Raw genomic sequence first — 26,119 nt, forward strand, 5'->3', positions numbered from 1 at the left:
AGCACAAGACGCACCAAAAAAAAAAAAAAAGCAAAATTGACACCGGAAGTTGTGGCTGCCTCATCTTCTCGTCTGGTTTTCTTCCCATTCTGCATCTTTTGCTCTCTTTCGGAAGCCAGACAAATGCTTTAGAGACAAATTACTTGATTTGCATATATACTTATACATAAAGTGAATTTTCCCTCACCCAAAAAACCTCTCAGCATTGTCAATTTTTTTGTGCTACTACACGCTTGATTCTTTTTTTATGGAAATTTATCATCAAAATGGTAAGGGAAGCGAGGAGGGTCGAGCGCAAATTTGACGCGCAGCAGAGCGCAGCAACAGAATAAGAAAGACTCCCAGCTTACCGCCCTTTTTTTTATTTTGAGTTAGCCCCCCCCCCCCCCTGATTTTCCCAGCTGCGCTCCACTGTCAGTTGGCCAAGCCGGCTTTACTTAAGACGGTTTCCATTCATTCATTAATGCCCAAAAGCAGAAGCGACGCGGGAGAGACATCTGCGATACCGAGATACTTTTTATTACAAGACTCCCGCTCCTCGGGCAAAAACATTGCACCAGCGTAATCCCAATAAGACGTTGATTCGGGCTGACTGACTAGATGCCATTGCTATGGCAGCGATTACAGCAGCACCAGTGGCACCAATAGCACCAGCCCAAAGTTTAAGCCAACGACAATCGGTTGCACAGTGGCCCAAGGTCGTTGGGGATATGATAATGCCGACAGATTTAGGGTGAATGGATCAACAGATGGTTTATAGATTGCCCGCAATGATAGGTTTATGAAGAGGCTGACGAAGAATTGAGATCTTTGATGATTGTTTAACGGGCTGAGCACATGGGGTGCTAATGGAAATGCTTAAAAAAAATTAAATTTATAAAAAGTGAAATGCATAATTAAACTGTATAAAGTTTTTAAATAAACCAAATTCTTAAGCAGCACAGTTTTTATGAAATTGTCTATGAGAAAAAAAGACCTTCTATCTTTAGATGTTACAAACCTAATCACTTGACAGGCAAAGATTATGTTAACGAGCTGAAAACAGGTATTTGATCGCTAAATGTCAAAAAAGTAAGCTTTGATTTCTTTGGTATCAAAAAATTAAAGTGCACTTTGCATGCTTTACTGTTCTTAAGCCACTTGATTATTTCAATAAGTGCGAATAATAAGGTACTCATATAATCAAAAGCCTAGATTATTTTTAATAAACTAGTTTGACAGATTACGCATAATCGCAATGTGATGCCTGACTGATGCCCTTTCCAGATAGAAATCTATATAAATAATGATTGCAAGGCGCCTTGCTGCTGACTAAGCAAACAATAAATTTTCCAGACCCAATTGCTATCAAAAGATGATCAGGTGAAATCCGATCGTTTATAAATAGTCTGGCGTAACATCGTAAACAATCTGCGCTGTTTGAAGTACTTAATCAGGCGGCAACATCAACCTGATTATAAGCTGGGCATTATAACTCAAGCACAACCCCTCAAATAAAAGTGGAAGAGTGGGGGAAATTCATTTCAGATCACTTTTCTACCAATGTGCAAGTCTCCCGAAGCTCCCGTGTAATCGTAAAAATGTAGGGAATTAAGTCAGTCAGTGACTGTGTGTAACAGCTAACTGAATTTGTCTCGTACCATCTCGCTTGCGCCTAAAGTTGCACAACCATGGGGGGAAAGCGGTGGAAAATCGGGGAAAAAGAGGCAAAGGGGATCAGAGGAAAGTCTTACTCAATCTAAGTTGCAGTCTGAGGCAAAAAGTAAAACTCAGTTTGAATGCAGCGCAACTAATTAGTTTTGAGGCTGATTTTCTTGCTGCTGTAATCGCAGTGGGCCACAGACAGCGACAATTTTCCCACTGAATTTTCACTTTTTCTTTACCCGGTTTTCTTTCGCTACGTGCCCGGCCAAAGAAATCAAAGAAAAACGAGTCAAACAAAAGAATTTATGAGCTACGAAAAACTTTTGGCCTCGCTTGTTGGGAAAAAAAAGCGGAGAATAAATGGGAATGGGTGGGAGTGGCTCGCAGTTCTATCTTTGTTATGTTTCCCATTGGAATCGTTGTTTTCCCGAATAAAATTTCCATAAGAGTACATGCTGGCAATCGTTAATTTAAAATATTTAAATTGCTTTGTCAGGCCAGATAAAGCACATTCCTATAAATCCAAAGTGTATAAACCGATATATTTTCTTTCAGTTGTCTGCAAGATCCAAATTAAATCCTTCTGGGCGCACAAACTAAATGATTTACGCTTGGTCCAGCGCAAAGTCTGGGAGATTTATGATTTTGATGATGAAATATGATGTTGGAAGTGCAAGTTGCCCTAAGCTTTAATACGGTTCACTTTTCTGTAAGCTATAATATTGTTCTCTTTTCAAATGCAACCAAGCGAGTAAGCCGATGAAGCTTGAAAACTTAATATAAATTTATTGAGCTATTTGTACAATTTTTAATTAAGTAGTCAATTCTATAAAAAAGCAAGAGAGTAAGAGTTAGTCAAAACATCTTATTTCTTAACGGTTTAATCCATTAAAACCAATTAACTAATTGCTTCCTCAAAAGCGTTTAAGGAGTCATTAAAAGTTTACTTCAAAGAAAGCTGTTACTAAAGTTACGACTCTCTTATCAAAAAGCATACATCATTTGAAAATAAACTGAATTTTATCTTAGGAACTGGGTTACCTTTGCCCGGAATCCAAGGAACTCTTTTGGAAACCCCACAAAGCGCAGGAAACCGAACTTCAGAAATAACAAATCAAAGTAATCGATGACCCTACACAAGGGTATCGAATGGATGGATGCCAAGTGTTTTTACGATTATATATTATTTGGATTTTATTTCGGATTTCTTTGCCGCGACTCTTGCCTGCTGAAATTCAAAATCATGGCCATGGCTCCTAGCATGCGATTTCACGTTTTTCGTTATTTTTTTCACGTCTTTCGGTCTTTTAGCCACACACAAACAGAAATACAATCACAAACAGTCTGACCGAGAGACACGCAAGTAAATAAATAAACATGGCTGAATAAATGAATATTAAATGGCCAAAAGCTTTGACCAAAAAAGAGTCAAATAAATACAAGTAATAATGGGACGAGAATAAACAAAAACGATATTCGATACGCAAATGGCAGCTAGTGTTTAAATGTTTGCTTGCCTTATCAGTTTTTTTTTTTTTTTTGTGTTCGTTTTTTGCAGTTGTTTATTCGAAATCCAAGTGGAAACTCAAAGCCAAGCGCATGCAACCATAGAACGTCAAAGAAATTTCAAATTTGATTGACGACAACAAAAGATTGGCCGCCGACGTCATCCGGCAAATATTTTAAAGCTTGAATTGGAACTCGAGGCTTGAGGTTTATTTTTCTAATGCCTTTGCCGCCCACGTACGGCGGCAACAACAACAGCTAAAGATACAACAGCAAAAAGATACAACAGCGAAAGATACTTTTACACACACATCCAAGCGGCGAGAGCGACGAAACCGCGAGAGCGGAAGCAACAACTTCGACAGCATAGAAGTGTGTGCGAGCAAGGGGACTTGGCGGGGTGTGGGGGGTGTGTGGGGCGGAAGGGGGAGTGACAAGCTTTTGCGGTTTTTAGTTACACCGACCTCAGCTTGTTTGCCGGCACAGTGGGTTAAATTAGCGCCAAGGCCCCAGAAAAACGTATCTGCCAAATCAAAAAACTAAAACCATAAACTTAAAAAAGTTACAAAAAAAGTATTAAGAATTAAAAGCCTAAAAAAAATACATACTTTTAACGAATTGAACATGTTATTAATATATTTAAACCCAACCAAATAAAGACATAAGCTATATAAAATAAACACCAGCTTATCAGTTTTTAAATAACATTAAAAAATACGAAACAAATTATAAAAACACAAGCTTATACATTTTAAAAATAACATTTAACGACAAAACACGGAATTTATGCACATTATTTTTTTAAATTTAACAAAATATATTGGTCTCTTACAAAGAATTTGAGCGTTCTTGTATAATACCTAAAAAATGAGTACGACAGAAATTGCTGAATAATGTTTCTTGTGAGCTAGATTTATTAAAAAATTAAGCATTGATATATAACAATAAGCGCTACTTAAATTAACTTTGACTTGAACAACTATGGCTGTCTTAAACAAATCACAAATTCCGATAACAATCTGTTATTAATTCTTAATTGTTGGAAATTAAAAATTGTATCAATTCTCACCCTTCAATTGCTATCAATTCTTAATTGCTGGGCAAAAAAAATGGTATCACTTTTGGCCCACTGCTCCCGATGACGGTGTCTTTTGCCTTGCGCTATTGTCATTTACTTTGCGGCAAGCAATTACATGCGACAAGCCAAGCGGCAGTTGTTTGTTGTTGTTTTAGCTGATGTTGCTGCTGTTGATATTTGATGTTTGTAGCTTATGGTTTTTGTAGGCGTGGCCCAGTTTATTGTTGTTTCTGTAGCTGCTGTCGTAGTTCGCCACATTTGGCCGAGACAATTTATGTCAAGCCGACTTCTTTTTGGGCCTCTGCGCGAAAAAATGCGTAAAAGTAGCTGCGAAAAGACAGCCCACTGTTCACGCCCACCCCCGCCCATTCTTCGCATTACTAATGGTTGCTGAAATTAAAATGCCTGACAGCAAACACACACAAACATTCAACCACCAAAGGGGTGAGGATTTTTGACCACAAATTGAAATAATATTTTTAGGTGCGACCAACTCTTCAAATCTCCAAATCCAAAAAAAAAAATGGTTCCTTCAAAAAATGTTCTAATCTTAGATGAGAACAATTAAATAAGTAAACGTATACATATTATTTTAAATACATTTTATATATGTCATAAATAAAACCACATGTTTCATATTTGTGAAATAAATCAGTGTTGGAAGGCACCATTATTCCGTTGTGTTTGATAGAATATATTGCTCTTACTGAAATTAAGTAAAACGCCACCATATAAATTGCTAATTAAGTTCAATATTAAATTTGGCCCGCCTACTGTGGGTGGGTGGGTGAAAGAGTAATAGAAAGGGTGAGGACAAGGCCGGGAGAAAGGAGGGAGCAAGATGGCATGCGTTTAACAGCATCGTTGACAGACGCATTGGGCGCTTGGCATCTGTCAAACGTGTCATACGCAAAATAGCTTAACTGTCATAAAAACAACAAGTGCGTCAGGCAGCGGAGATCGTAAAACGCTTTATTACAAGCCCCTCAAAAGGGGGGCTTACGTACGGTAAATATGCGGCGGCGTTTATGTCTCACAAATGGGAGGAAGAGGAGGTGGTGGGCGGAGAGTTGGCGAAAGGTAAACACTCGAAATTCCCATTTGAACAGAAATTCCTTAGGCGCTGTGTGTTGATTTCCATAATGTTTATCTTTTATGTTTTACCCGATTCATTGGATTTATTTATGTACTGGCCTACAGAAACTCGAATATATCTAAGGTTAATTAGCCCTAAGGCACTACACATCATTTGAAATTTGTCTTATTATTTAGTATTTAAGCTACTATAACCTGAAATTGCAAAAACAAATTTAAATATTTGCTTAAGGGCCAAATTATCTTAACTCATCAATATACTAAAACCGTTTCGTGCTTTTCTACTAATTTTATTATGAATGTATTATTTAAAAAAACAATATCCTGATAGTTTATATACGCATGCAATTGCGTGCAATTGGTTAGGGATAAAAATGTTCATCCTAATTTTATATTCTAAAAACAAGGTTATAAAAACAGAAATTCTTTTTCTGGTTTTTGCCCTCAATAAAACGTCTTTATTGTAATTTCAGCTTCATGTCTTTCCTTATTTTGATTTCTTGTTTTATTATTCGATGTTAAACATATGTAGGACCATTTTATTTTTTAAATCTAAGAAATTGCGTGGGTGCATAGGAAATTGCTGTTTTTGTTACTAGTGGCTACTATTAAATACATTTTGAAAGAATAGTGGAAGATGATAAAGTTCCCTATAAAAAATTAATTGGCAAAATGGCGTTCTATTAATTTATGCTTTTATTATTATTATGCCTTTAAATATATGTTCTGTATCTATTTATTCTAATTCGTTCCCTTGATTTACTTGATTTCCCGTATGGTTATTCATTATGTTATATCTGAATTATTTACCAAGTATCCTTTTCCCACTCTCATTCTCCCCCACTCTCTTCCCTTCTCTCCTTTTCTCTTCACCCTTTACCGCTGCTTTATCTTCCTCTTCTTCTGGTCAGAACGCCAACGCCTCGCACACATACACACGGCCATAGTTTTTTGCCCCATGCACATACATAGATGTATGTGTGAGAGTTGGGGGTTTTAATAATAGCGCACACACACATTATAAAAGCTCCCGCTGGAGCAGAGAAATGTTGCACTAAAAACTTCAACGCCCGCACTTCTGGCAAATATCAAACAGCAAGCAGAAATCACAAAAGCAAATACAAAACTTTCTTGCCAACACACACACACACTCGCTTCCCTTTTCAGAGAGAGAGTTTTTGGGCGGGTGGAGAAAGGTGGCGGGACGGTACTGCCACAATAATACTCTTGTTGTCTGCGGCAACAGTTATGAAAAGTGCGGAAAGGAGAGGGAGGCACAAAAAAAACAGGAAGTTTGTTGATTTTTTTTTCAATTAACACAAGCGACAGCGAGAAAAAGCGGGAGGGGGATGGAGAGTCAGAACACTTCTCTGCTGGGGGAATATTCTACAATTTATGGGTATTTGCACTATGTAAACAAATGCTTATACAACAGCCCTTTGCGGTTTATTAAAAATGATTTTTCTTTTATTTTGCTTTTGCCATTTTGTTTATTTTCTGTGTTTTTTTTTTATTTTGCTTCTGTCATTTGATTACTTTATTTTATTTTTTTGTTTAAAATGATTATTTTTTTGATTTGAGTTTTCTTTGTCATTTGTTTTATTCTATGTAGTTTATGTTATATTTTATTTATTCGTTGACAATTTGAAAATATGTTATCACAAATAATTTTATTTATTAAATAATTGTTTCCCAAATGTCTGCTATTTGGCTTTTGTTACATGATGAAAACATGACAAAACCACAACAAAATAAGCAAATAACTCCCACCCACTTAACTCACACACATAGATATATATCGTACCTCTCACAACAACAACTAGTTTGCACCAAAATGCACTGGACGTCGCTGCCGCTGCGCTGCTGCGTCGCTGCTACTGCGCTGCCACCGCCAAAGCCGACACTTTGTTGTTGTTTTTGCTTGGGGGCTGCTTCTTTTGTATTTGCAAACACACGAAAACACAGGGGCACACTCACACTCGCGCACACTTAGCGGCGCCGTTTTCTTTACTATTTTTTCAAACAAACTTTTTTCAAAAGCACACAGAAAGGCGCCCGCTCTCCGGTAACCCGCTATTCCGACTCCGATTCGAATCCGATTCGACGACCGACCCGCTCGCGATGCAAAAACAAAATGAGATACGCGACAACAGCTGTCCCCAAAGTTCCCACTTGTTATCGATTCATCGGAATAGCATACCTGCTTTAGTGAGAGAGCGAAACAAGAGAGAGTGCGGTGGAGCTAAAGGTGGCGCAACCAAGTAGGAGCTATGTCTTTGCTAAATCCAATTGGGAGTGTGTTTCCACTATTTATCGATATTTTAAGATGTTGCTTAATTTGAATTCAAATTATTACTCTTTTCCCAGGGTGATTTCTTTTAATTTAAATTAAGCCATAAATACTTAAAGCAGTAAAATAAATGTTTACTTGATTTATTTAAGATTTAAAGATTAACAAACGACAGAGCTTGAGTTAGTAGCACTTCTTATTGCACCAGTCCCATATACATCCATCTTTCGCATTACACCCAAATTCACCCGGATATATGGCGCAAAAGTTCTCGGTGTTCATAAATGCGCAAGATCCATTGGGGCAATAGTAGCTGTAGCACCCTTGCGAGCACTTTTCCCGCCGATTATCCTTGCAGCCGGAACAATCCAAAACCTCTGCGGGATTAAACAAAAATTTGAATTTATAGTAAATATATATTGTGAGCCATGTTTTTTCTCTGGTTGAAATTGTTAAAATTGTAAGCAAATATTTAAATAACAATGTAATCAAACTCACCGCTCTCCATGCACTCTGGCGTACTGCAGGCCAGGAGCGGCGGATTGGGTGGCATTATCACCCGCTTTGGGTTTTCACCATGGACTATCTGCGGCGGCTTGAGATAAACTACTGGCGCCGTACAGACCCTGGGATCGCAGAACTTCTTCTCCTTGGTGGAGCACACCCAGTTGGGGGCATAGTTGACGCAGATGCGGGGACTCTTCACGAAACAGCAACCCGGCTTGGGAGTTCGTCCCGGAAAGGGTTCAATCACCACCGACTGCTCCGTGGTTGGCCTAATGCTGGTATATATCCAGGGACGCCTTGTTGTTGTTGATGTTTTTGTTGTTGTTGGGTATACACTATTATCTGGAACACTTATGGGTGTACTAAAGTCGTAGGTATTGTCCTTATCCGGATCGTAAGGTGCGGCTGTAATGTACTCCACCCGATTTATGTTTTCGCTGGTCACCGTGTATCTGTGCTCATTGTGGATCTCATTGCCAATCTCCAGGATAGTGGTGATATATCCTGGTTCCTGGCAACGTTTACCAAACCAAACAGTTCCCGGCGGACAGGCGGAGAAAATGCAGCGTCCAGCGTAGTATTCGCCTTCCGTACAGACGATTTTCCGGCATTGTGAGTCGAAGTAAATCGAGCCCGGCGGACAGCGAGTCAGTTCGCCAAGAATGGGAGGATCAACTATAGGTGGCTCAGTAGTTGTTGTTGTTGTTATTGTGGTAGGTTCAGTTGTTGTTGTGGTGGTTGTAGTTGTAGGCTCTGTTGTTGTTGTGGTGGTTGTTGTAGCAGTGGGTTCTGTTGTTGTCGTAGTGGGTTCAGTTGTTGTTGTGGTGGTTGTTGTAGTAGTGGGTTCTGTTGTTGTAGTAGTGGGTTCTGTTGTTGTAGTAGTGGGTTCTGTTGTTGTAGTAGTGGGTTCTGTTGTTGTAGTAGTGGGTTCTGTTGTTGTAGTAGCGGGTTCTGTAGTTGTAGTAGTGGGTTCTGTTGTTGTAGTGGTTGTGGACTCAAAAGGACAGGGTTCAGGATTTGTGCGATAGCACTTTCCATCAGTGTTAAGAAAATACCCTAAAAATAAATGGAAAATATGATACTGATTAATTGAAACCTATTATCACAATTAAATAAGACGAATCCTTACCTGGTCTACACCTATACGTAGTCTGTGGGTAGCATTTTCCATCTATGTGTAAGTACTGGCCTAATATAAAGACATTAGAAAAAGGTCAGTATAAAAGACACTATATTTGTAAAACTATTTGAACTGGTCAGCAACGTAATTGTTATTTGTATAGTTCAAGAAATATCACAAATATTAATCGGTTGAAAAGTTAAAATCATTACTTGAGCATATAAATAATTTGAATGTTGGACCTTGCTGATAATGAGCAGCATCACATATAAATAGAACTTTAATCATCTACAAAAAAGCATGTGCTTGACAAGGGCTAAAAATATAGAAGACATTGTTTGTTTTGTAAACTATTTAAAAACATTGTATGAAGCCATTGATTGTTTTTACTTATTGCTGATACAAAAAATTAACATTAAAATTATTTTTAGGGAGAGATCTTACCCTCGGAACAGAAGCTAAAGCACTTGTCGTTGACATATTGATAGCCCATTGGACAGGGGGACTGCTGTGGGGACGATGAGAACAGTTAACTCCTAATCAATAACTAATTAATCACTTTTCGTTACCACGATATTCGATTGAGCGATGCCACAGATTGCACTGATGATGATCAGGCAGCCGAGCAGAGGCGATCCAAGTGATTTCGAAAGCATACCGATTGACTTCCGGATCGAGATCTGCGGAATCTGGGACAGAGATTGGCGATGCGCGGCTGTTCGCACTTAAAGAGAGACTAATCGAATCCGATTTGATTCGGCGATGAGCTCACTGGGATTGCGATGATTCTGAATGGGCCGCATAATTGCTGGCGCCGCGATAACCTCGAAGGTTAACGTCGAAGGTCGGCTGTGCCACAGCCTCAGCTGTTCCTGATCCGCAAACGGTGCGGGCCGAGCTTAGTTCGAAGCGGCATGTCTGATCGGAAAGAGCGTTCCTGGGTGCTACAGCAGCTGATGCTGCTGCTGCTAATCTGCCTTGGACTAATCCCCGCTGAGGTTATCGCCAATTCCATACCCATACCCAATCCCTGCCAGAGTGGTAAGTTTTAGTTGAAGCTCTCTGTTCTGTTTCTCGATCGAAAATGGCTGTTTCTAAATCCTCAGGTCAGACTTACATCAATGGCGCTTGCGGCCAAGTCATTATAAATGTGTTTAATGCTGGTTGCGGTGGTCAAACGGGGATTCCCTGTCAACCTGGTACTTCATTTGTTGTTCCTGGCACTCCTGTTTGTCCGAATGCTCCTCTTAGTCCCATTGTGGTACCAAGTGTTCCAATTGTTGTTCCTGGAACTCCTGCTTGTCCCAATGCTCCTTTAGATCCTACTGTGGTACCAAGTGTTCCAATTGTTGTTCCTGGAAGTCCAGTCGTTGTTCCTGGCACTCCTGCTTGTCCGAATGCTCCCTTAGATCCCACTGTGGTACCTAGTCCTCCAGTCATTGTTCCTGGAACTCCTGCTTGTCCGAATGCTCCCTTAGATCCCACTGTGGTACCTAGTCCTCCAGTCATTGTTCCTGGAACTCCTACTTGTCCGAATGCTCCCTTAGATCCCACTGTGGTACCTAGTCCTCCAGTCGTTGTTCCTGGAACTCCTGCTTGTCCTAATGCTCCTTTAGATCCCACTGTGGTACCCACTGCTCCTGTTCAGCCCACTGTCTGTCCACCGTCTTGTCCAACAACATGTTCGAATAACTGCAATCAATCCACACAATGTCCTAACAGTTGTCCCACCAATTGTCCCAATAGTCCTTGTCCGACTCCTCCGCCAACTATTACTCCCTCCCCTCCCACTCTTTACCCAACTCCCATGCCCTATCCACCACCCGCACCACCAGCACCACAGACAACACAACAACCCTACCCAGTCCCAGTAACCACTCCACCACCGGCTACTATTACCCGGTGTCGGGAAGGAACGATCCTGGTTAGGGGCGTCTGCCGCCTTCTTTTCTGCGGAGGATACGGAATAAATGCCGAAGGACGCTGCATTCAGGCACGCTGCCCCGCGGGATATGTTTGGACGGGGATCAGGTGCTCGAAGCCCCAGCCCGTGGAGATTGGCAACATCCACATAGAGAGCAATGTCCATCAGCAGGCTGGCGCTCTACCCCACCTGGTCACCAACAACGTGAACAATGTAAAGGTCAACGCCTCCATCGCAATCCAAGGACAAACCTCCGCGGAGCAGCAAGAGGAGGAGGAGGAAGAGGAGGAGGAACCGGTGATGCCGCAGCCACCTTCAGGACCCTGCTGTAATGTGGTGGCTCCCCGGATTTGCACCATCCAGGCGGATCAGGTCGCATACAAGTGCTTCAGCAGGAGTCAGCAGCAGTGCGGCTCCTTCTGCAGTGCCAACAAGGTGGTGCTCGCACCGCCAACAGTGACCACTTGGACGCAGGCCAACACCCAGATGATGGTGCTGCCGCCCAACTGGGCGGGTCAAGGATGCCAGTCCACCGGTGGAAATTGCCAGCAGGCTCAGAGTAAGTTTTCTACACAAATAAATCATACATAATGAAGCAACTGGCCAGAAACGCTTTGCAATATTTAATCGAGCATGATTACTTTACTTAAAAGTTATCCAGTTTTCCCTCATCATTTTTTTAAATCTTAGTGTAAGTAATCATTTTGCTTTTAATTTTAATACCACTTCTAAAAACGAAACATAACAATTTTAGCCCGATTTTCGGAACTCAAGTTTATTTAGCGTTTAATTTAAAATATTTTGTTTACTTGATGTATTGATAAGTGTTCTGGAATCTTTATTCTTTATTTCTTTTTTTTTAAGTTTGGCAATTAAAAAACGTTAATTTTATCAAACAAAATTAATCCAAAATTTGGTACAATTGTTTTTTAAATTTAAAGCTTAAGTGTTTTCCACCCAGTTAATGTATTATTTTATAATTAATTTAAACTTTTTATATTGATATTAAGACAGTTTGATTTTTTTCTTTCTTTGGAGCTTAACAACTTTGAGCTTAAGTATTAAAGCATACTAACTATACTCATATATATATATCAAACTTTCTGTGTGTGTTTTTTCGCCCAAAGACTACTACGACTGCAGCGGCTGTGCGATGGGTGACTTTTCGACCTGCTCCTCGTACTGCTATTCCTACAAGTGCAGCAGCCACAACTGCGTCTATTACGACCAGACTCAATACTGCTCCCAGTATCCTGGTCAAATGGGCTGCCGATCTGAAGATGGGTGGTTCCCGGCCCCATAATGGCTACTCAATCAATTCAAGAATATCAAATTTTTTTAATGTTGGAAGGAAATTGATTGTAATAAACACAATGTTACAAATGTTGAAAGTAGCTGGTTTTTTTTTATTAAACACTTGGACGCTCACAGTTTTTATTCTTCTGCTGAAATGATTAGAACAGTCTATTAGTCATACTATGGGCAATAAAAACTGAACGATAGCCGTTCAAACTAGGTTATGCACTCGTTTATGCCAAGCTTTTATTTCTTACCACTCTTAATTAAAATATAAAACAATTTGTCAGTATGGAGAAATACAAAAATTAAAATAATAGGAATTTAACCATAGATAATATGTCAGTCTAGTTGATTCTTTGAGCTCCTCAGGTTCCCTGTTAGCTGTTTACCTTTTTTTTTGGTATTATACGTATCTATAAGTTCATTTACTTTAATAACTTGACGTCACAGGGCAAAGATTTTTATAATATATATATATATACTGCGTCATATTCGAACATTCCGAACGCCATAGCAATAAAATCTTGAGCTTGAACTTTTGGAAGCGGATGTAGGCAATTATATAAATGTTTTTAAATGAATTATATGCTAACCAGTCCTAAATTAAGGTGATGATAATCGTTCGCATGTGAATTGTGAATTGTGCAGCATGTTCAACCGTGGAACTCCTAGTGCTTCGACTGGCAATTGAGTGAAAGCTCCGCCAGTAATCAATTCTTTGATAGTGTTATCTAACCTTATCTTCAAGGGTAGGTGGGGGATAGCCCACCACTCAACCACTGCAGTTGAGACTCCACTTTTCGCACCAGCGGACGTAACATTAAATCGAAGCAAACCGAAGAAACCGCCAAACACTCGATAATGCCGCATTCCAAGGTGAGTAATAAACTACCGGGATCACCAAAGTCCGGGAATTCGGTGCTGTTTTAATGTTTATTGGAATGCGTTCAAGAAGCCAGCAATGGCAGCGATAGTGACAAAACCGCTGCCAAATAAATTTCAAGGCACATTGCTTTTTTCGCACTTTTGTTATCAAACGATCGTTACGAAATTTACTTGATTGTCAGATGGTAGTGAATTTCATGGGCCTATTTATATTAATGATAAACATCACAAACTATTGAAACTTGGCACCGTAAAGTAGTCTTTAAATAGAGTAAAAAAAAACTAATTGGACAACCTGATAAGAAACGTTTAATGTATCAAATATCAATTCTTTCAAATTGGTTTTTATAAAGTCTTGTTGACTCACACTTTAATTTGATTTATTTGTTTTGCATTCTGTTTTGAAGAAAGTGACGAGATGTTTAAAAAAGGTTTGAAATCTAATCTTATCTTAGAAGGGGGTTAAAAAATAAATTATATACACACTAAAAACATAAAAATCAGCGATCAAATTATATATTTTTCATGCGCTTAGCCATACCCTTCAATAAAAACTAAATCCAAATTTTTGATTCAATCGATACTATATGATTCCATAAGCTATAATGTTTTTTTCAAATTATTATTGCAGATGCTACTGTGCACGGTGGTTGGGCTCCTCCACCTGCTGACCTTCAGCGCAGTGTCCACTGCCGAGGATCAGTTGAAAAGTAACACGATTGTGGTGCAAACTCCGCTCCAGAACTACGATCAGCCCACTCTGCGGGACTACGAGGAATGTCAGGCGAACAGGGACAATTGTATATCTGTTTGCGATGGCAAACAGTCCTGCGAAGATGAGTGTCCCGTGTGCCCGCAATTGTACGACAAGCCGCTGATGGTTCAGGGCATCAACGATACGGATGTGGTGGCACCACCACAAGTCCCGCTTAATACCACCAACATTATTCGGCTGACCAACGAGATCAACAATATCATCGAGCACCAAATCCAGAATCGAAACGAGGTCAATGTCCAGGTGGAGCAGAATGTGTCCCAGGTGGGAGGACGTTTCGGATTGGGCTACAGTGACCAGGGATCCTGTTGCCATGTGGTGCTCTTGGATCGAGAGTGTGAGCACGATGGTGGCCACGGTTGCAGGGAGAAAAGCCGCCAACGGGTTTGTGGTGAAAGGTGTCAGGCCAGAGTGATGTTGGCCAAAAGAGTGGTCCAATGCGATGCCGAAGATAGCGACAAATGCCACGAGACCATCGAATATGTGCCCCGGCGGAGGAGATCCCACTCGAAGAAGTCCAGCCAAAGAGCGCCGTGTCACTACTTTGGCAACACTTGGCCCTACTTCTCATGTGGCCAGAATCAGGGCCAAAATGTGGATGTCGTTCAGCCGGCGCGAGTGAAACGCTCCACTTGCCAGCAGTGCCTCAATATGCCCTACGGGTATATCCTGCAAAGTGGCCTGCCCGCCCAGTGTGCAGGTTGTTTCCAGGGATTTGGAGCGCCCCTTATGCCTATGTACAATGCTCCCTACATGTACAGTCCATATGTGCCATATCCATCCTTCGGCAACTTCCCTGTCAATAATAATCATGGAAATAATAACGGAAATAATAATGCAAATAAAAATGGAAATAACAAAAGACATGAGAATGAAGACGACATCCTTGCTGGCTCGGGAAATGGTGGCTGGATTTTATGTGACGATGATAACATTGAGAATTGCCTAGACAACAAAACTATTGAGGATGCGCAACAGGCACCTGCTGCCCATCAGAAACAGCAATCTGAGGATGGGCGGGATTCGGAGGACTACGACTATGGAGACCAGCGAAGAAGACGTCGGCGACAAAACCGCCGAACCTTTGTGCGCTCTGCTTACAGCAAACGCAATCGAGGCAATTAATTTTACAAGCCATTTGTAATGAACAGCTCTTGAGATTTTTAACGAAAATTTTTGACTCTATATATAATAGTATTTTGACAAAACAAAACCTAGACTAAACCGAACACTTTTAAACTCGCCATTTGTGTATAAAGATTTTCTAATAAAGTTTGACAACCTTGTTTTTAAATGTTCTTAGACCTTTCTTACATATTTATTTTCTATTTCTCAAAACTATTTTACGAGCTCAGAACCTCTAATTGGATTTAAAAGTTTAAACGTTTTTTAAAATCTGATCTCCATTTAACTATTGTGCACTTCGCTTAGACGACAGAAAAGCAATTTCAAATTATAAACGCTTTTGACTTCACAGTTTCGATTGAAAGCTCAACTTTTTATGCCTGCCTAACAATGTATATAGGGTAAAAACATATTTCTGCAGCCGCAATAATAAAATGTTTGCTGAGAACTAAAAATAAAATTATTTTTATGATCCCGATAACTTATCAGCTTAGGTGCATGTGCAGTAAAGATCCAGGTCAAATGAGTGTACTTTAAATAACGATTTATTTGATAGGCAGGGTATGGAGCAGGGTGAAAGGGCGGGCAGACCTCAATCTCCTTATAGACTAAACAACGTTTAATAAAATCTGGATTCGTCCTGCTCGAATGCTTACGCTTGCGATCTGGGCATACATAATGTTAATAATTTGATTTGATGTGAAAACATTTGTTCTGGCATTTCAGCTGCAGGTAGATAGTTTCGTAGGCTTCTGTGCGGGGGTCTCGATCGTCTGCTCTGACCCCCAACAAACACGTTTCTCGATGAACAATAGTGGAACAAGACTAATAGAACTTATGGTAATATTGCGCGTGTGTTGATTTTAGTTGGTTTGTCCGCTACAATTTTAAAGGCGTTCAGTTCGGCGTGAGGCTCTACTTGATGCCCAATTCCTTGAGTTCGGTTTCCTCATCCACGGAGTCCTCATCATCCGAGCCGTGTACCGATGGAGCTGGTGTGGTGTGACCTAATGGGATAAATTTGGTTAGATCATGTCATTATAGGTCTTATAATAACAAAAGAGTGAACGCTTATTAAATAAACATTCTTTAAATCGATGAGTTTAGATTGTTCAGGTATATAATTGCATTATTTTAGTTGTCTAAAAGTATTCAATGATTTTTTTAGGTTCTTATCAGTATAAATAATAAAATTGCATATATTGCACACTCGATTATCAATTTCAAATAATTCACTGCTTACTTTTAGCCCTTTTTTTTGAAGAGGTATATTTTATTTGACATTGAAACTAAATAAATACAAATTCATAGTTCTAAGCAGCTGTTGAAAATTTATGAAAAAGAGTGATGACTAGGCAGAGATAGGTGAAAGTAAAGTAAAAGTGGAATGTCCAACAGCTATTTTATTTAAAAGTGTACCAAAATAGTCAACAATTAAAAACTTGTCAAGATTCGACAACAACATAATTCGAAATGCATAAACAATGAAAAGTTTGGAGTATAATTTAGAATATTCAAATTTTTTTTGCGATCACACTCTTCATCCTCCCACTTACGCGACGAAGTTGGGCTGGGCGGTTCGCTGTGCGGCCGCGAGAAGATCAAATTGTTGCGCGATCCGTAGAGAGTCAACTCATCCACGTAGTCGGGGTAAACAGCCTGCAAGGCCTTAACCCTGGCCTGTCTGTAGTACTGCAAAAGCGAATATATATAGTAAGGTTAGTGTAATATATATATAAATTAATAGAGCTTTCGTTAACATGAAAAACATATGAGTAACGGAACGAGCCCGTAAAATACTAACAATGCCCAGGGTGCGCCAGTCGAGCAGGTCGCTCAATCGCTCCGTACGATTACGCTGGATGATGCGCTGGCGGCGGTTCAACCGCGAGAAGTCCATCATGAAGCTGGACAGCTGCTGGACGCTGTTCTCCAGTCCGATGTAGCGACGATCCACGATGTAGATGCCATAGGATTTGGGATCGCTGATGTGCTCCTCCATGAAGCAACCGAATCCGGACAGATTGGTGGTCACACTGGGAATTCCCATCACCGTGCACTCGGCAGGAGTGTATCCCCAGGGCTCGTAGTACGAGGGGAAGACACCCAAGTGGCAGCCACGAACGAACTCCTCGTAGTCGATGCCAAAGAGTGGGTTGGTGGACGTTAGGAACTCCGGATGGAAGACCATCTTGACACGGTCGTGACGCGAGTTGAACAGATGGCAGCGACGAATGGACGACAGGACCGGATCGTTCCAATCATCCGCCACATTGTGCGTGGTTACCGGCGGCATCGAATCGCGCTGCATGGCGAACATACAGCGCTTGATCTTCACCAGATCCTCCTTCTGCAGCAGATCATCGGCGCTGGGTATGTTGCCCCTCAGGCAAGTGTCGAACATCCGCTTGCCCACCTCCTGCTGGACGTTGTTGATCGTGTCCCGCAGCTGTTTGATCACGGCATGTCCCCGCAGCGAGTCCACGTTGAAGTTGTTCGTCTTGGTGGGGAAGATCAGGAAGGCCACAACGGTGGTGTCCGGCTTCTCGTGCTTCAGCATCGCATTCAAGCGAGCCAGCGCCTCGATGAAGATGTCGGCACCCTTGTTGCCAAACTCGTAGCGACCGGCAATGAAAAAGTACAGGGTCTTGTCCAGATCAAAGTCAATGTGCCTATGGGGAAGTATAAAAATAAATCAATTATAACCAACAATGCAAAAGAAATCAAAACAAAAAAATATATTTTCTTAAAACAGAATTTAAAAAAGTTGTTTAACAACATTTTGTTTTGATAGAATATCTTTGGTTTAAATTTAAAGCCCACACAAAACTATTTATAAATTTTGCTCTCGTCAAATATTTTAAAACTGTAATCTTGCTAAATAATCTGATTACATTAATTTTTAAATTATCTCATGCTAGCATTGATTCATTATACATTTAAAATCATATAATCATGCATGTAGATTACAGTAAGTCATGTTTCGATCGAATAACCTTTATTCAAGGGTGTACAAGATTGAAGATTGAAAACATTTCCGCGTAACATTGAGTACAAAAACATTTCTGGGTTGTGTTTTTATTGCCTTTTTAGTCGACAAACAAAAGTGTAAGCCACTCATAATTCTATATTTAATGAATATGATTAATTATATTTGATAAATTGAAAACTTTAATATGTGGCTGAGCATTGGATAGCTCAAAGTGCTATTGGAATAATCGAGTATATAAGTACTTGTGCCAGACTTACCCGTAGAAATGTCCCCTCACGAATTCGTTGATCTTCTCCTTGGCGACGGCATGCAAATTTTGGAATTCGTGGATGGCCGAGAATTTCTTTACATTCAAACCGTTCGGCGTGATGATGTCCGGCTTGCGCTTGAGCAGATGCTCCGCCTCGTAGCCCGTAATCTCCGAGACGGTGGTGAACACGTGAGCCAAATGGGTGGCGCCTCGCTCCAGGCAATAGCGATGGTAGATCTGCCGTTTGCCCGCTTCCTCGTCTACGGCAAATTTATCCAGATTATTGTAGAAATCGGTATTGCCAGCGCACAAGTAACGACCCAATAGTGTGGCATGGGTGGTGAAAACAGTGGCAATCTCCACAAGCCGAGTACGTAGGACGATCAGAGCCACGCCAGCTTGCCACTCATGGAAATGGGCAACAATCCTCGGGGGACTCAGCTCGTTTGTTTGCGAATAAGTCACGGCAAAATTGCGGAACTCCTCCAGGAACTCGGCTATCATGAAGCCCAGGATAATGGCATCGTTGGTCTCAATATCCAAATGAGGTACTCCTATATGGCACTTCTCCCACATCTCCGATTTGAACTGATCCAACTTCCAGGCGGCGGATCCAATATCGAATAGGATTAGTTGGGGATTTCCGTCCACCAGCCAGCGACCGGTGTGGATTTTATAGCCCCGCGATCGCAAGGAGTTCACGGCATCTAGTAGTGGATTTCCCCTGGGGAATTCCATCTCCTCCATCTCGGTGCGGGCACAGCTCTCCTTGTAGGGACCCATCATGCACAGCTGCTCGCCCATCTCCTCGGTGGAGACATAGGCCTTCGACCGGATCACCGTGTAAATGCCGCCCACCTTGTTGGCCACCTCCCATGCCACCTCGAAGTTCCAGCGATTCTCTCGGGAGGCGATGTCTCCTCGATCAAAGTAATCCTTCAGGTCCGCCCCGGACTCCACTCTGGAAAAGCGACGATTCATCTGGAAGACAGAAATACATAATAACGATTAATGTTTGAACGTTTTCCATGGGGTTTTTCCGTATTTATTCCCCACCCTCAGGGCATAGGAAGTGGACTCATTGTCCTCAAAACGATAGGACTGCTGTCTGCGCATCTTCTTGATATGCTGGGCACTGCTTTAATCTAGGCGCCGCTGATCGATAGCTGAACCTCTCCGTTGAGGCTCTCGTAGCGCACTGATAGTGTCACCTAAATTTAGCTACCGGCTTGACACACATTACAAGCTACGATTCCTTATCGCCTTACACTCGTACACATAAAAAAATAACTTCAATATATACAAGTAAAAAAAAAAACAAAAAATTTTTAACATGTTTCTCACACTTGATTTCTTTACTAATTACCTAAAATGGTATAACTAGAATTAAAAATACAATATAACTTCTTAAGAATTTGGTTTAGTTTTGGGGAGCTCTGCTATTTATATTAATAAATCCCAAAAGGGCGTAAAGTTTGAAAGCTTTCCCTTTTCTGGACTAACAACCAAAAAGTTTCTCCCAGTGCATCGACCGCTATCGATGTTGTCGTTGTTGGGATGGTCATTGCCATCACACGCCGGCATTTGTTGCATCACCACGCAACGAGGTGCGATCGATGCACTATCAGCCGAATGCAGTTGCATCTGTGCAGTTTATGGGCTGATAAGACGGGCTATGCGACATCGACCATGTCCCTGACACTCGGTCATTTATGTACGTGCCATATTCTCTACTTATAGGTGGACGCACGTTTGGCTGTCCACAAACCAAAGGTCTATTTTCGGATGTAGGAAATAAACAGCATCATTGAGCAAAGATGAGTTTGCCAATTTCCCCTACTATACGTATATAGGAAAATTTGGCAAATGTTTTCATTGACAGCGTCACAAGCTAAGAGGAAAAATTCTGTAAGCGCCAGATAAATATAAATATAACATTTTTCCATATACTATACAATTGATCTGAAAGCAATTTCAAGAACTATAACTTGTTATTAAGTTGACTACATTGTCTAGCCTACAATTTACTATTTTGGTTCTTCTAAAAATATTAAAGTTAATTGAACAATATGGGTTTTTTTTTTTTTTTTGAATAGTGTAATGAAAACACTTGTGTGGGGTGGGTTGTTCAATTTTAAATGGTTATTGTCCAGAATGACCTTGAAAAACATCGAATTTTAGGGAAACCTAGATTAACCTTTATTAATTTCTGAAAACAATAAAAGCAGTTAACACACCCATGACCTATCTAATCAGTGTTGATATAATAAATTACTTTGTTACTTTGTTTGTGACTAAAAACTGTTTTCTTAGCACCTGGGATCTAAAATTGAAATCAATATTGTGAACCTTGAATTAACTCTTTTGAATAATTTCGAATATGAATCCGTGCGAATAAGCGGGAGACAAGAACACCAAAATCTATTAGGATCACTTTAGTAAACCCCTCTATACTACTTCTAAAGGTCAAATGTAGTAACACAGTTATCTATCTTCCAACTTAAACTATTTTTTTTCTAATAGTGGTTTTCTAAAGGTGTCGTTGTATCTTTCACTTTGTCAGGACTTTATCCAGTGGCATCCGCTAGAGGGCGTTATATACGGATAAAAAAGAGCGATCTTAAACTATCACCTAATTGCTCTCTCACATTTGCACTTTTCACTTAAAATTAGTTTGAAAACATTTAGCGAGAGAATGTGAGAAAAAGTAAAAGTGAGGAAAACCTCTTGGCACTTGTTTTGTCAATTGAACAATTGATGACTTCTTACACTTGATAATTTTTATTCAATTAAATAGAAAGACGTGAAAACAAGGCTCTCTTGCTTTCTCGCTCGCACCCACATACACGCGCTGCTGCAACACAACTCCAAGAACCACAACAACAACACTAAGCAGCTGAGAGACCCTAAGTGTATGTGTGTGTTTGTGTGTGGCAGGCAGAGATATTTTTTCATTGCCAGAGCGGCAGCTAAAAGTCAAATAAAGGTCAGTGGCAGTGCTGCTGAGAAAGAGAGAGCATTAAAATTTGTTCACCATTATTGGTATAGTTTTTTCGTCTTGGGCCCCTTTTTGTTATTGGTTTTTTAAAATAGGTGTTTTTTTTTCAACCCGCTCAACAAGTTTTAAACTTGATAATTTTGTTTTTGTTGCACTCTGTGGTGAGCAAAAGAGAAAGAGAGCAGTGCCAGGAATTTGAACTTTGTTGTAGTCATTTTTTGTATTTTCATGCGGCCGGCGCATTGATAAGACTAATAACGCTTATCAACGCTTTTTGTTTATGTTTCGCGTTTATCACTTTTCCAGCAGGTATTCGGAATTGTATGTTTCCAAGGCGTCCGCTTGGCGCCAATTGAAAAATGCAAAGTGCAATGCGAAAAACGAAAAACCGCTGATAACGACGTTTGTTTGTACCCGCATTTGCGGGTGTGAGGGTGGGAGTAATTCTGAAATTGGCACGCGCACAGCTGTAAATGATATAGTCCCCCGATCTCGGGAATAAAATCACAAAATCACCTTAGAGCCACAGCACTCGCTGTTGTTGGCCACACGAAACAAGACGAATAACTGAAAAAGAATTCGAAAAAAAAAAGGAAATCCATGGGCACCCGGGAGAGTTCTTGTTGTTGCGCTGCAGAGTGGGAGTTTGCGCAGAGAGGAAAGCGGAGAGAGCGAAAAGAAAGAGCGCCCAGGTGGACAGCGTGACCGTGCGAGAAGCGGTCAAATATACCTGTCTAAATTTTAGCTATTAATTATAACGTAAAGGAAATAAGCACTAGGAAATAGGTTTAAATATATTTTTAAATAAAAAAAAATATTGTTTAATAAAACTTTAATTTATTGAGATTTGAGATCATTTTTTGACCATTAAAATATTCGTATTTTTGTAAGAAAAGTTAAAAGTATTATAATTTTAGTTATAATTACCAAATTAAATGTAAAAAACCTTTGACATTCGCATTTGCTTAAGATTTAAAATAAATATTTCAAAAACCAGCGCCAGTCAATCGGTAAGAAACGTAAGCGAACAACGTAAATGTCATTGCCAGCTGAAGCAAAAATACCATAACGCGAACATCAGCGGGAAATTTAAATTGTAAATGTCTACAATTGTTTTTTAAAGTGAGGATTGAGGTACTCCCTTTTTAAATCCAACAAGTCTTCTTTTTTTAAGTTGAGATTATTTTTTTGCAATATCATTACAAGGGTCAAAACATTTGTAACAAGTTAGTTGTAGCTATGTATTTCTTTAAAAAAACGGTGTAGGCATTTGTAAATTTTTTTTTATTAAATTTAAATTCTACACATTTCAATACCAATAACACGAAACATGTTTAAGGACATTTATAAGGACATTATAACCGTTATAAAATATTGTGATTGTTTCATTTTTATTTTAAAAAGGATCCTATTTGCTTAAGAAAGAAACCCAATCTTACCTTGATCCGATTCGTGATGTCGAAAAAGTCCTTCCGTCATCGTCAGTTCACCTTCAATTTCGTTCAGTTTTCGCATAAAAAGCAATATTTCACAGAAATTTGAACTGTTTGTCGTAACCTTGCTCTATAAACAATTTAATGTCCGCTCACTTAACCTCAATTAAAACCGGAAGATGGACACGCAATATCTCTGTCGTCTTTCAGTTTGTTTTTATGTTTATTAATTGAAAAGTGTGAAGAGCAGGCAATCATTTACCAACTGAAGCAGTAATGGGTCGATGTTAACTGGGTCAATTGAGTGACCGCAAATATTTCAATATCATATAAGCTTTAACTGTTTTTACCTTTAAAGAATTTTTTCGTTTGCAAATTGAACGAAAATAAATAACAATTGACTTGCTCTGCGGCCCACAAGGTCAAAGGACATTAATATTATTATTACCTCCCCCCCCTCCTCGTCTCTCTCACACTCTTGTTTACCGCTCTGTCTGCTTTGAATGTCTTTGAAGCGATTTGCTCTTTGTGTCCTTGATAAACATCCATTGATAACAGACACAATGGCACAATAACAACATCAAAAATACCAGCTTTTATGTTTATGACACATCCTTGCTGGAGCTGGCTAACTGTAAATCATTTTGGCTTGCATTCAGTAAACTTGTTTTACCCCATAATTTTCACCCTCCTCCTGCGTTTTTAGTTAGTTCTGCAATTTCCTGCAGCGACAATTGTCACAAGGTTTCACATTTACAATTACAGTTTATAGTAGCCACACTATTGCACACTTGCTGGCTTATCTGTGGGCAGTGAAAGAACGAAAATATTTTGGAAAACTGTGGGGTCAAGGAGAAATTTTTTGGTCCTTTGCCAACTGAAACATGTTAAATGAAATTAGAATTCTTGTATTTTTTTAAGAAAGATTAAAACGATAAAAATGCAAAATGTATAAGCACTATAACTTTAATGCCGTTTATTTTTGTTTAAATGTAATGCAGCATTATGTAAAGTGAACTTTATTTTTGTACATTATTTTTAAAGCAACACTGTTTTGTATAGCACGGACCTTAAATTAAGCTCAACATCCGCGAATGCAAAAGAAAACATAATTTAATCATAATGCAGACTTATCTGCAACTATCATCCAAAAAAGTCATGAAACTAAGAATGAAACAGGAATACGAAAATAAACGGGAATAATCGAGGCCAAGCGCCTTGACCACGCAATAAAGAGCTTAATTAAAAACTTGGCCATAATTCATTGGCGACCATCGCCGCGCACGTGAATACAAGTTGGCCAGCTCAGGAATAAGGCAATGGGTGGAAATATAACTTAACCGACTTAAGGTTAAGGGACGTCCAAGTCAAAATGTGACTAATTTATGTCATGACACCCCCACTAAGGCCACCCAACCCCTACCAAAAGAAACGCTGTCGAAATTTTGCAGGACAATAAAGATAACAACGAAAGAAGCTTTCACACAGCGTCGAGGTTGCGTTGATTGCGCTTATGCGGCACAAGCAGCCAAGACAGCTGGAAATAAGTGATTGCTTATGACCTCGACTAGAACATTCCCTCTTTTTAATTTTGTGTTCTAGCTTAAAGGCCTCAAAGAAATCATGCCTTTAAAACATTGAATAAAATTGTATCGCATAAACAAAATATAGTTTTATCTTATAGCTTAGTATTTATGCTATTACCAATATACATTTAATAAAACCGTAATAAAACATGTAATAACACTCATACGACGCGTTGTACCGATACCAAACATGCTGTTATCATAACTTCCTTCGGTTTAATGTAAATCATAATGTAATTATTATAAATGCAAATGTATTTACCTAAAAATTCTTTCGACTTAACAATTGTGTTGCTTTTTTCTATTATACTTAACTCAAACTAAAAACAATTTTGTTTACAATTTGCATCTTTTTATAAGTTTTCTTAAGTTTTTTAAAAAAGATTATTAATTACTTTAAAAACTAAGAAATATTTGTTTTAAAACAAACTACAAAATATGTCTTTATATTGCTTATACCGTGTAAAAAGTGTTGCCTACTGGGCGGCGCATGCGTTAACATACGCCGAACATGCAACATGGTGAACGTGGTTGCCGCTGTGGGCGGCAGGATGGAGGAGGATGTGGATGATGCTTGGCCACTGTTTGTATACAAAAAGGCGCCACAGCAGCAGCAGGAGCAGCAAAAACAGCAGCTGACGACCCGAATTCGAAATTCGAAAACTGTTATCAACAAACGCCGAGTATCTGTGTGAGTGTGCGATTGTAGCTGTGTGTGTGTGTGTGTGTTGGCGGTATCTGTGTGGGTGGACGCCTGGCGATGGCAGATGAAGCCCATCAGTTGGCGGCTGTTGCACGTTGCGTGCGGTTTCGTTGGGCTCCGAACTCCGAGCTGCGTGCCCTTTTCTTCGAACATACATCCTTCGTGTCCTCGGCAAAATATTCAAAGTGCGTTCCGTTGTCGTTGTCTGTTTGTTGGCTTTTTAATAACTCACCAGCGAGTGGCAACTAGTCGCACCAACTATGTCTCGACTATTACCAGGACAAGTGGCAGACCTGACATTTACTATTCGCCTTTGGCGGCAGTCGGTTGTCCTCGCGCATCTCATCTAAACTGCAAAATAGTGATCGGTTCAAAACTAAATTGGAAGTTTCCTTAAAGTGTTGAAAATGTAGGAAGCCAAAATATAAAAATAAACATTACCAATTATTTAATAAAAGGAAAAAGACACGGACAATAACTACAGCTCATTAACACAATTTACTAAAATCATTTTTGTTTTAAGATAAAAAAATAAAGAAAGATCAAACTAAGAAGTTTATCGACTTCATTTTTACAAGAACTAAAAAGCTGCCACCACTTAAATTTAAAACTAAAAATTATCTACTTTTAAAAGATATTTAGTCATAGAAAATAATAATATTTATCAACTTATAAAAATAAAGCAAACTTCATTTGTATTTATTTAAATCGCTTCAATTTTATAAGAGTAAAATGTTTCTTTTGTATTAAAGATTCCACAAATTGTTTAAAATAAATAAATAATAACATAATAATATTACAATGATAAAAAAATAATTTAATTGAATTTCTGTTAAGCAATGAAGCAGTTTTTTATGTGACAAAACATTCCATTCTTAAAGCTAAAATTTTAAACCAGTAATAAATTAA

General features: G+C 39.5%; 6 protein-coding genes across 12 annotated transcripts in view; 3 read left to right on the forward strand and 3 right to left on the reverse strand.

Moving 5' to 3' along the window:
• LOC108134762 overlaps window positions 1–7,445 on the reverse strand; it is a 33,062-nt gene extending 25,617 nt beyond the window's left edge. For both annotated transcript variants that reach the window (XM_017255217.1, XM_017255210.2), the window contains exon 1: window positions 7,128–7,445. The gene's annotated coding sequence lies outside the window, so the exon portion shown is untranslated. The remainder of the gene's footprint in view (window positions 1–7,127) is intronic.
• Window positions 7,446–7,740: 295 nt separating this feature from the next.
• LOC108150074 (mucin-2) lies at window positions 7,741–9,987 on the reverse strand. The gene is made up of 6 exons (XM_017278040.2): window positions 9,810–9,987; window positions 9,685–9,748; window positions 9,250–9,309; window positions 9,069–9,176; window positions 8,112–8,954; window positions 7,741–7,990 (listed from the first exon to the last, which is right to left on the reverse strand). Exons 1-6 carry the CDS (start codon window positions 9,894–9,896, stop codon window positions 7,797–7,799), a joined length of 1,356 nt encoding a protein of 451 aa, XP_017133529.1. The 5' UTR covers window positions 9,897–9,987; the 3' UTR covers window positions 7,741–7,796.
• A 154-nt stretch (window positions 9,988–10,141) lies between these two features.
• On the forward strand, window positions 10,142–12,551 carry LOC108134894 (keratin-associated protein 16-1). Of its 2 annotated transcripts, XM_017255409.2 has the most exons (4): window positions 10,142–10,281; window positions 10,347–10,660; window positions 10,730–11,723; window positions 12,292–12,551. In XM_017255409.2, the coding sequence occupies exons 1-4, from the start codon at window positions 10,155–10,157 to the stop codon at window positions 12,465–12,467; spliced, it is 1,611 nt and encodes a 536-aa protein (XP_017110898.1). In that variant the 5' UTR covers window positions 10,142–10,154; the 3' UTR covers window positions 12,468–12,551. The 2 variants fall into 2 exon arrangements, with proteins under 2 accessions (XP_017110898.1, XP_017110889.1); XM_017255400.2 differs by having other exon boundaries at window positions 10,347–11,723.
• A 675-nt stretch (window positions 12,552–13,226) lies between these two features.
• Window positions 13,227–15,417, forward strand: LOC108134907. Its single transcript, XM_017255423.2, has 2 exons — window positions 13,227–13,339; window positions 13,980–15,417. The coding sequence occupies exons 1-2, from the start codon at window positions 13,325–13,327 to the stop codon at window positions 15,246–15,248; spliced, it is 1,284 nt and encodes a 427-aa protein (XP_017110912.1). The 5' UTR covers window positions 13,227–13,324; the 3' UTR covers window positions 15,249–15,417.
• Window positions 15,418–15,775: 358 nt separating this feature from the next.
• Window positions 15,776–22,122, reverse strand: LOC108134881 (glycogen [starch] synthase). 2 transcript variants are annotated; one of them, XM_017255389.2, is made up of 5 exons: window positions 22,005–22,122; window positions 18,498–19,471; window positions 17,053–17,920; window positions 16,805–16,940; window positions 15,776–16,255 (listed from the first exon to the last, which is right to left on the reverse strand). In XM_017255389.2, the coding sequence occupies exons 2-5, from the start codon at window positions 19,469–19,471 to the stop codon at window positions 16,164–16,166; spliced, it is 2,070 nt and encodes a 689-aa protein (XP_017110878.1). In that variant the 5' UTR covers window positions 22,005–22,122; the 3' UTR covers window positions 15,776–16,163. The 2 variants fall into 2 exon arrangements, with proteins under 2 accessions (XP_017110878.1, XP_017110869.1); XM_017255380.2 differs by lacking the exon at window positions 22,005–22,122 and adding an exon at window positions 19,547–19,689.
• Window positions 22,123–25,303: 3,181 nt separating this feature from the next.
• The window catches only part of LOC108134515 (soluble guanylate cyclase 88E), a 40,889-nt gene continuing 40,073 nt past the window's right edge, over window positions 25,304–26,119 (forward strand). For 2 of the 4 annotated variants that reach the window (XM_017254865.2, XM_017254873.2), the window contains exon 1: window positions 25,304–25,619. The gene's annotated coding sequence lies outside the window, so the exon portion shown is untranslated. The remainder of the gene's footprint in view (window positions 25,620–26,119) is intronic. The other 2 variants (XM_017254898.2, XM_017254890.2) reach the window with 2 other exon arrangements.

This window comes from Drosophila elegans, unplaced genomic scaffold (assembly GCF_018152505.1).
Source record: "Drosophila elegans isolate 14027-0461.03 unplaced genomic scaffold, ASM1815250v1 contig_476, whole genome shotgun sequence".
Taxonomy (NCBI): Eukaryota; Metazoa; Arthropoda; class Insecta; order Diptera; family Drosophilidae; genus Drosophila; species Drosophila elegans.

Bases quoted from the DNA above. Each gene is read 5' to 3' on its own strand.
- LOC108150074 (XM_017278040.2), bottom strand. From the start codon at position 9,896: ATGCTTTCGAAATCACTTGGATCGCCTCTGCTCGGCTGCCTGATCATC. The intron at 9,310-9,684 runs GTAAGATCTCTC...TCTTTATATTAG, and splicing joins CTTTAGCTTCTGTTCCGAGG to GCCAGTACTTACACATAGAT. The intron at 9,177-9,249 runs GTAAGGATTCGT...ATTTATTTTTAG, and splicing joins TACGTATAGGTGTAGACCAG to GGTATTTTCTTAACACTGAT.
- LOC108134894 (XM_017255400.2), top strand. From the start codon at position 10,155: ATGTCTGATCGGAAAGAGCGTTCCTGGGTGCTACAGCAGCTGATGCTG. The intron at 10,282-10,346 runs GTAAGTTTTAGT...CTAAATCCTCAG, and splicing joins ACCCAATCCCTGCCAGAGTG to GTCAGACTTACATCAATGGC. The intron at 11,724-12,291 runs GTAAGTTTTCTA...TTTCGCCCAAAG, and splicing joins AAATTGCCAGCAGGCTCAGA to ACTACTACGACTGCAGCGGC.
- LOC108134881 (XM_017255380.2), bottom strand. From the start codon at position 19,606: ATGCGCAGACAGCAGTCCTATCGTTTTGAGGACAATGAGTCCACTTCC. The intron at 17,921-18,497 runs GTAAGTCTGGCA...ACTTCCCCATAG, and splicing joins GTGAGGGGACATTTCTACGG to GCACATTGACTTTGATCTGG. The intron at 16,941-17,052 runs GTTAGTATTTTA...TCGCTTTTGCAG, and splicing joins ACTGGCGCACCCTGGGCATT to TACTACAGACAGGCCAGGGT.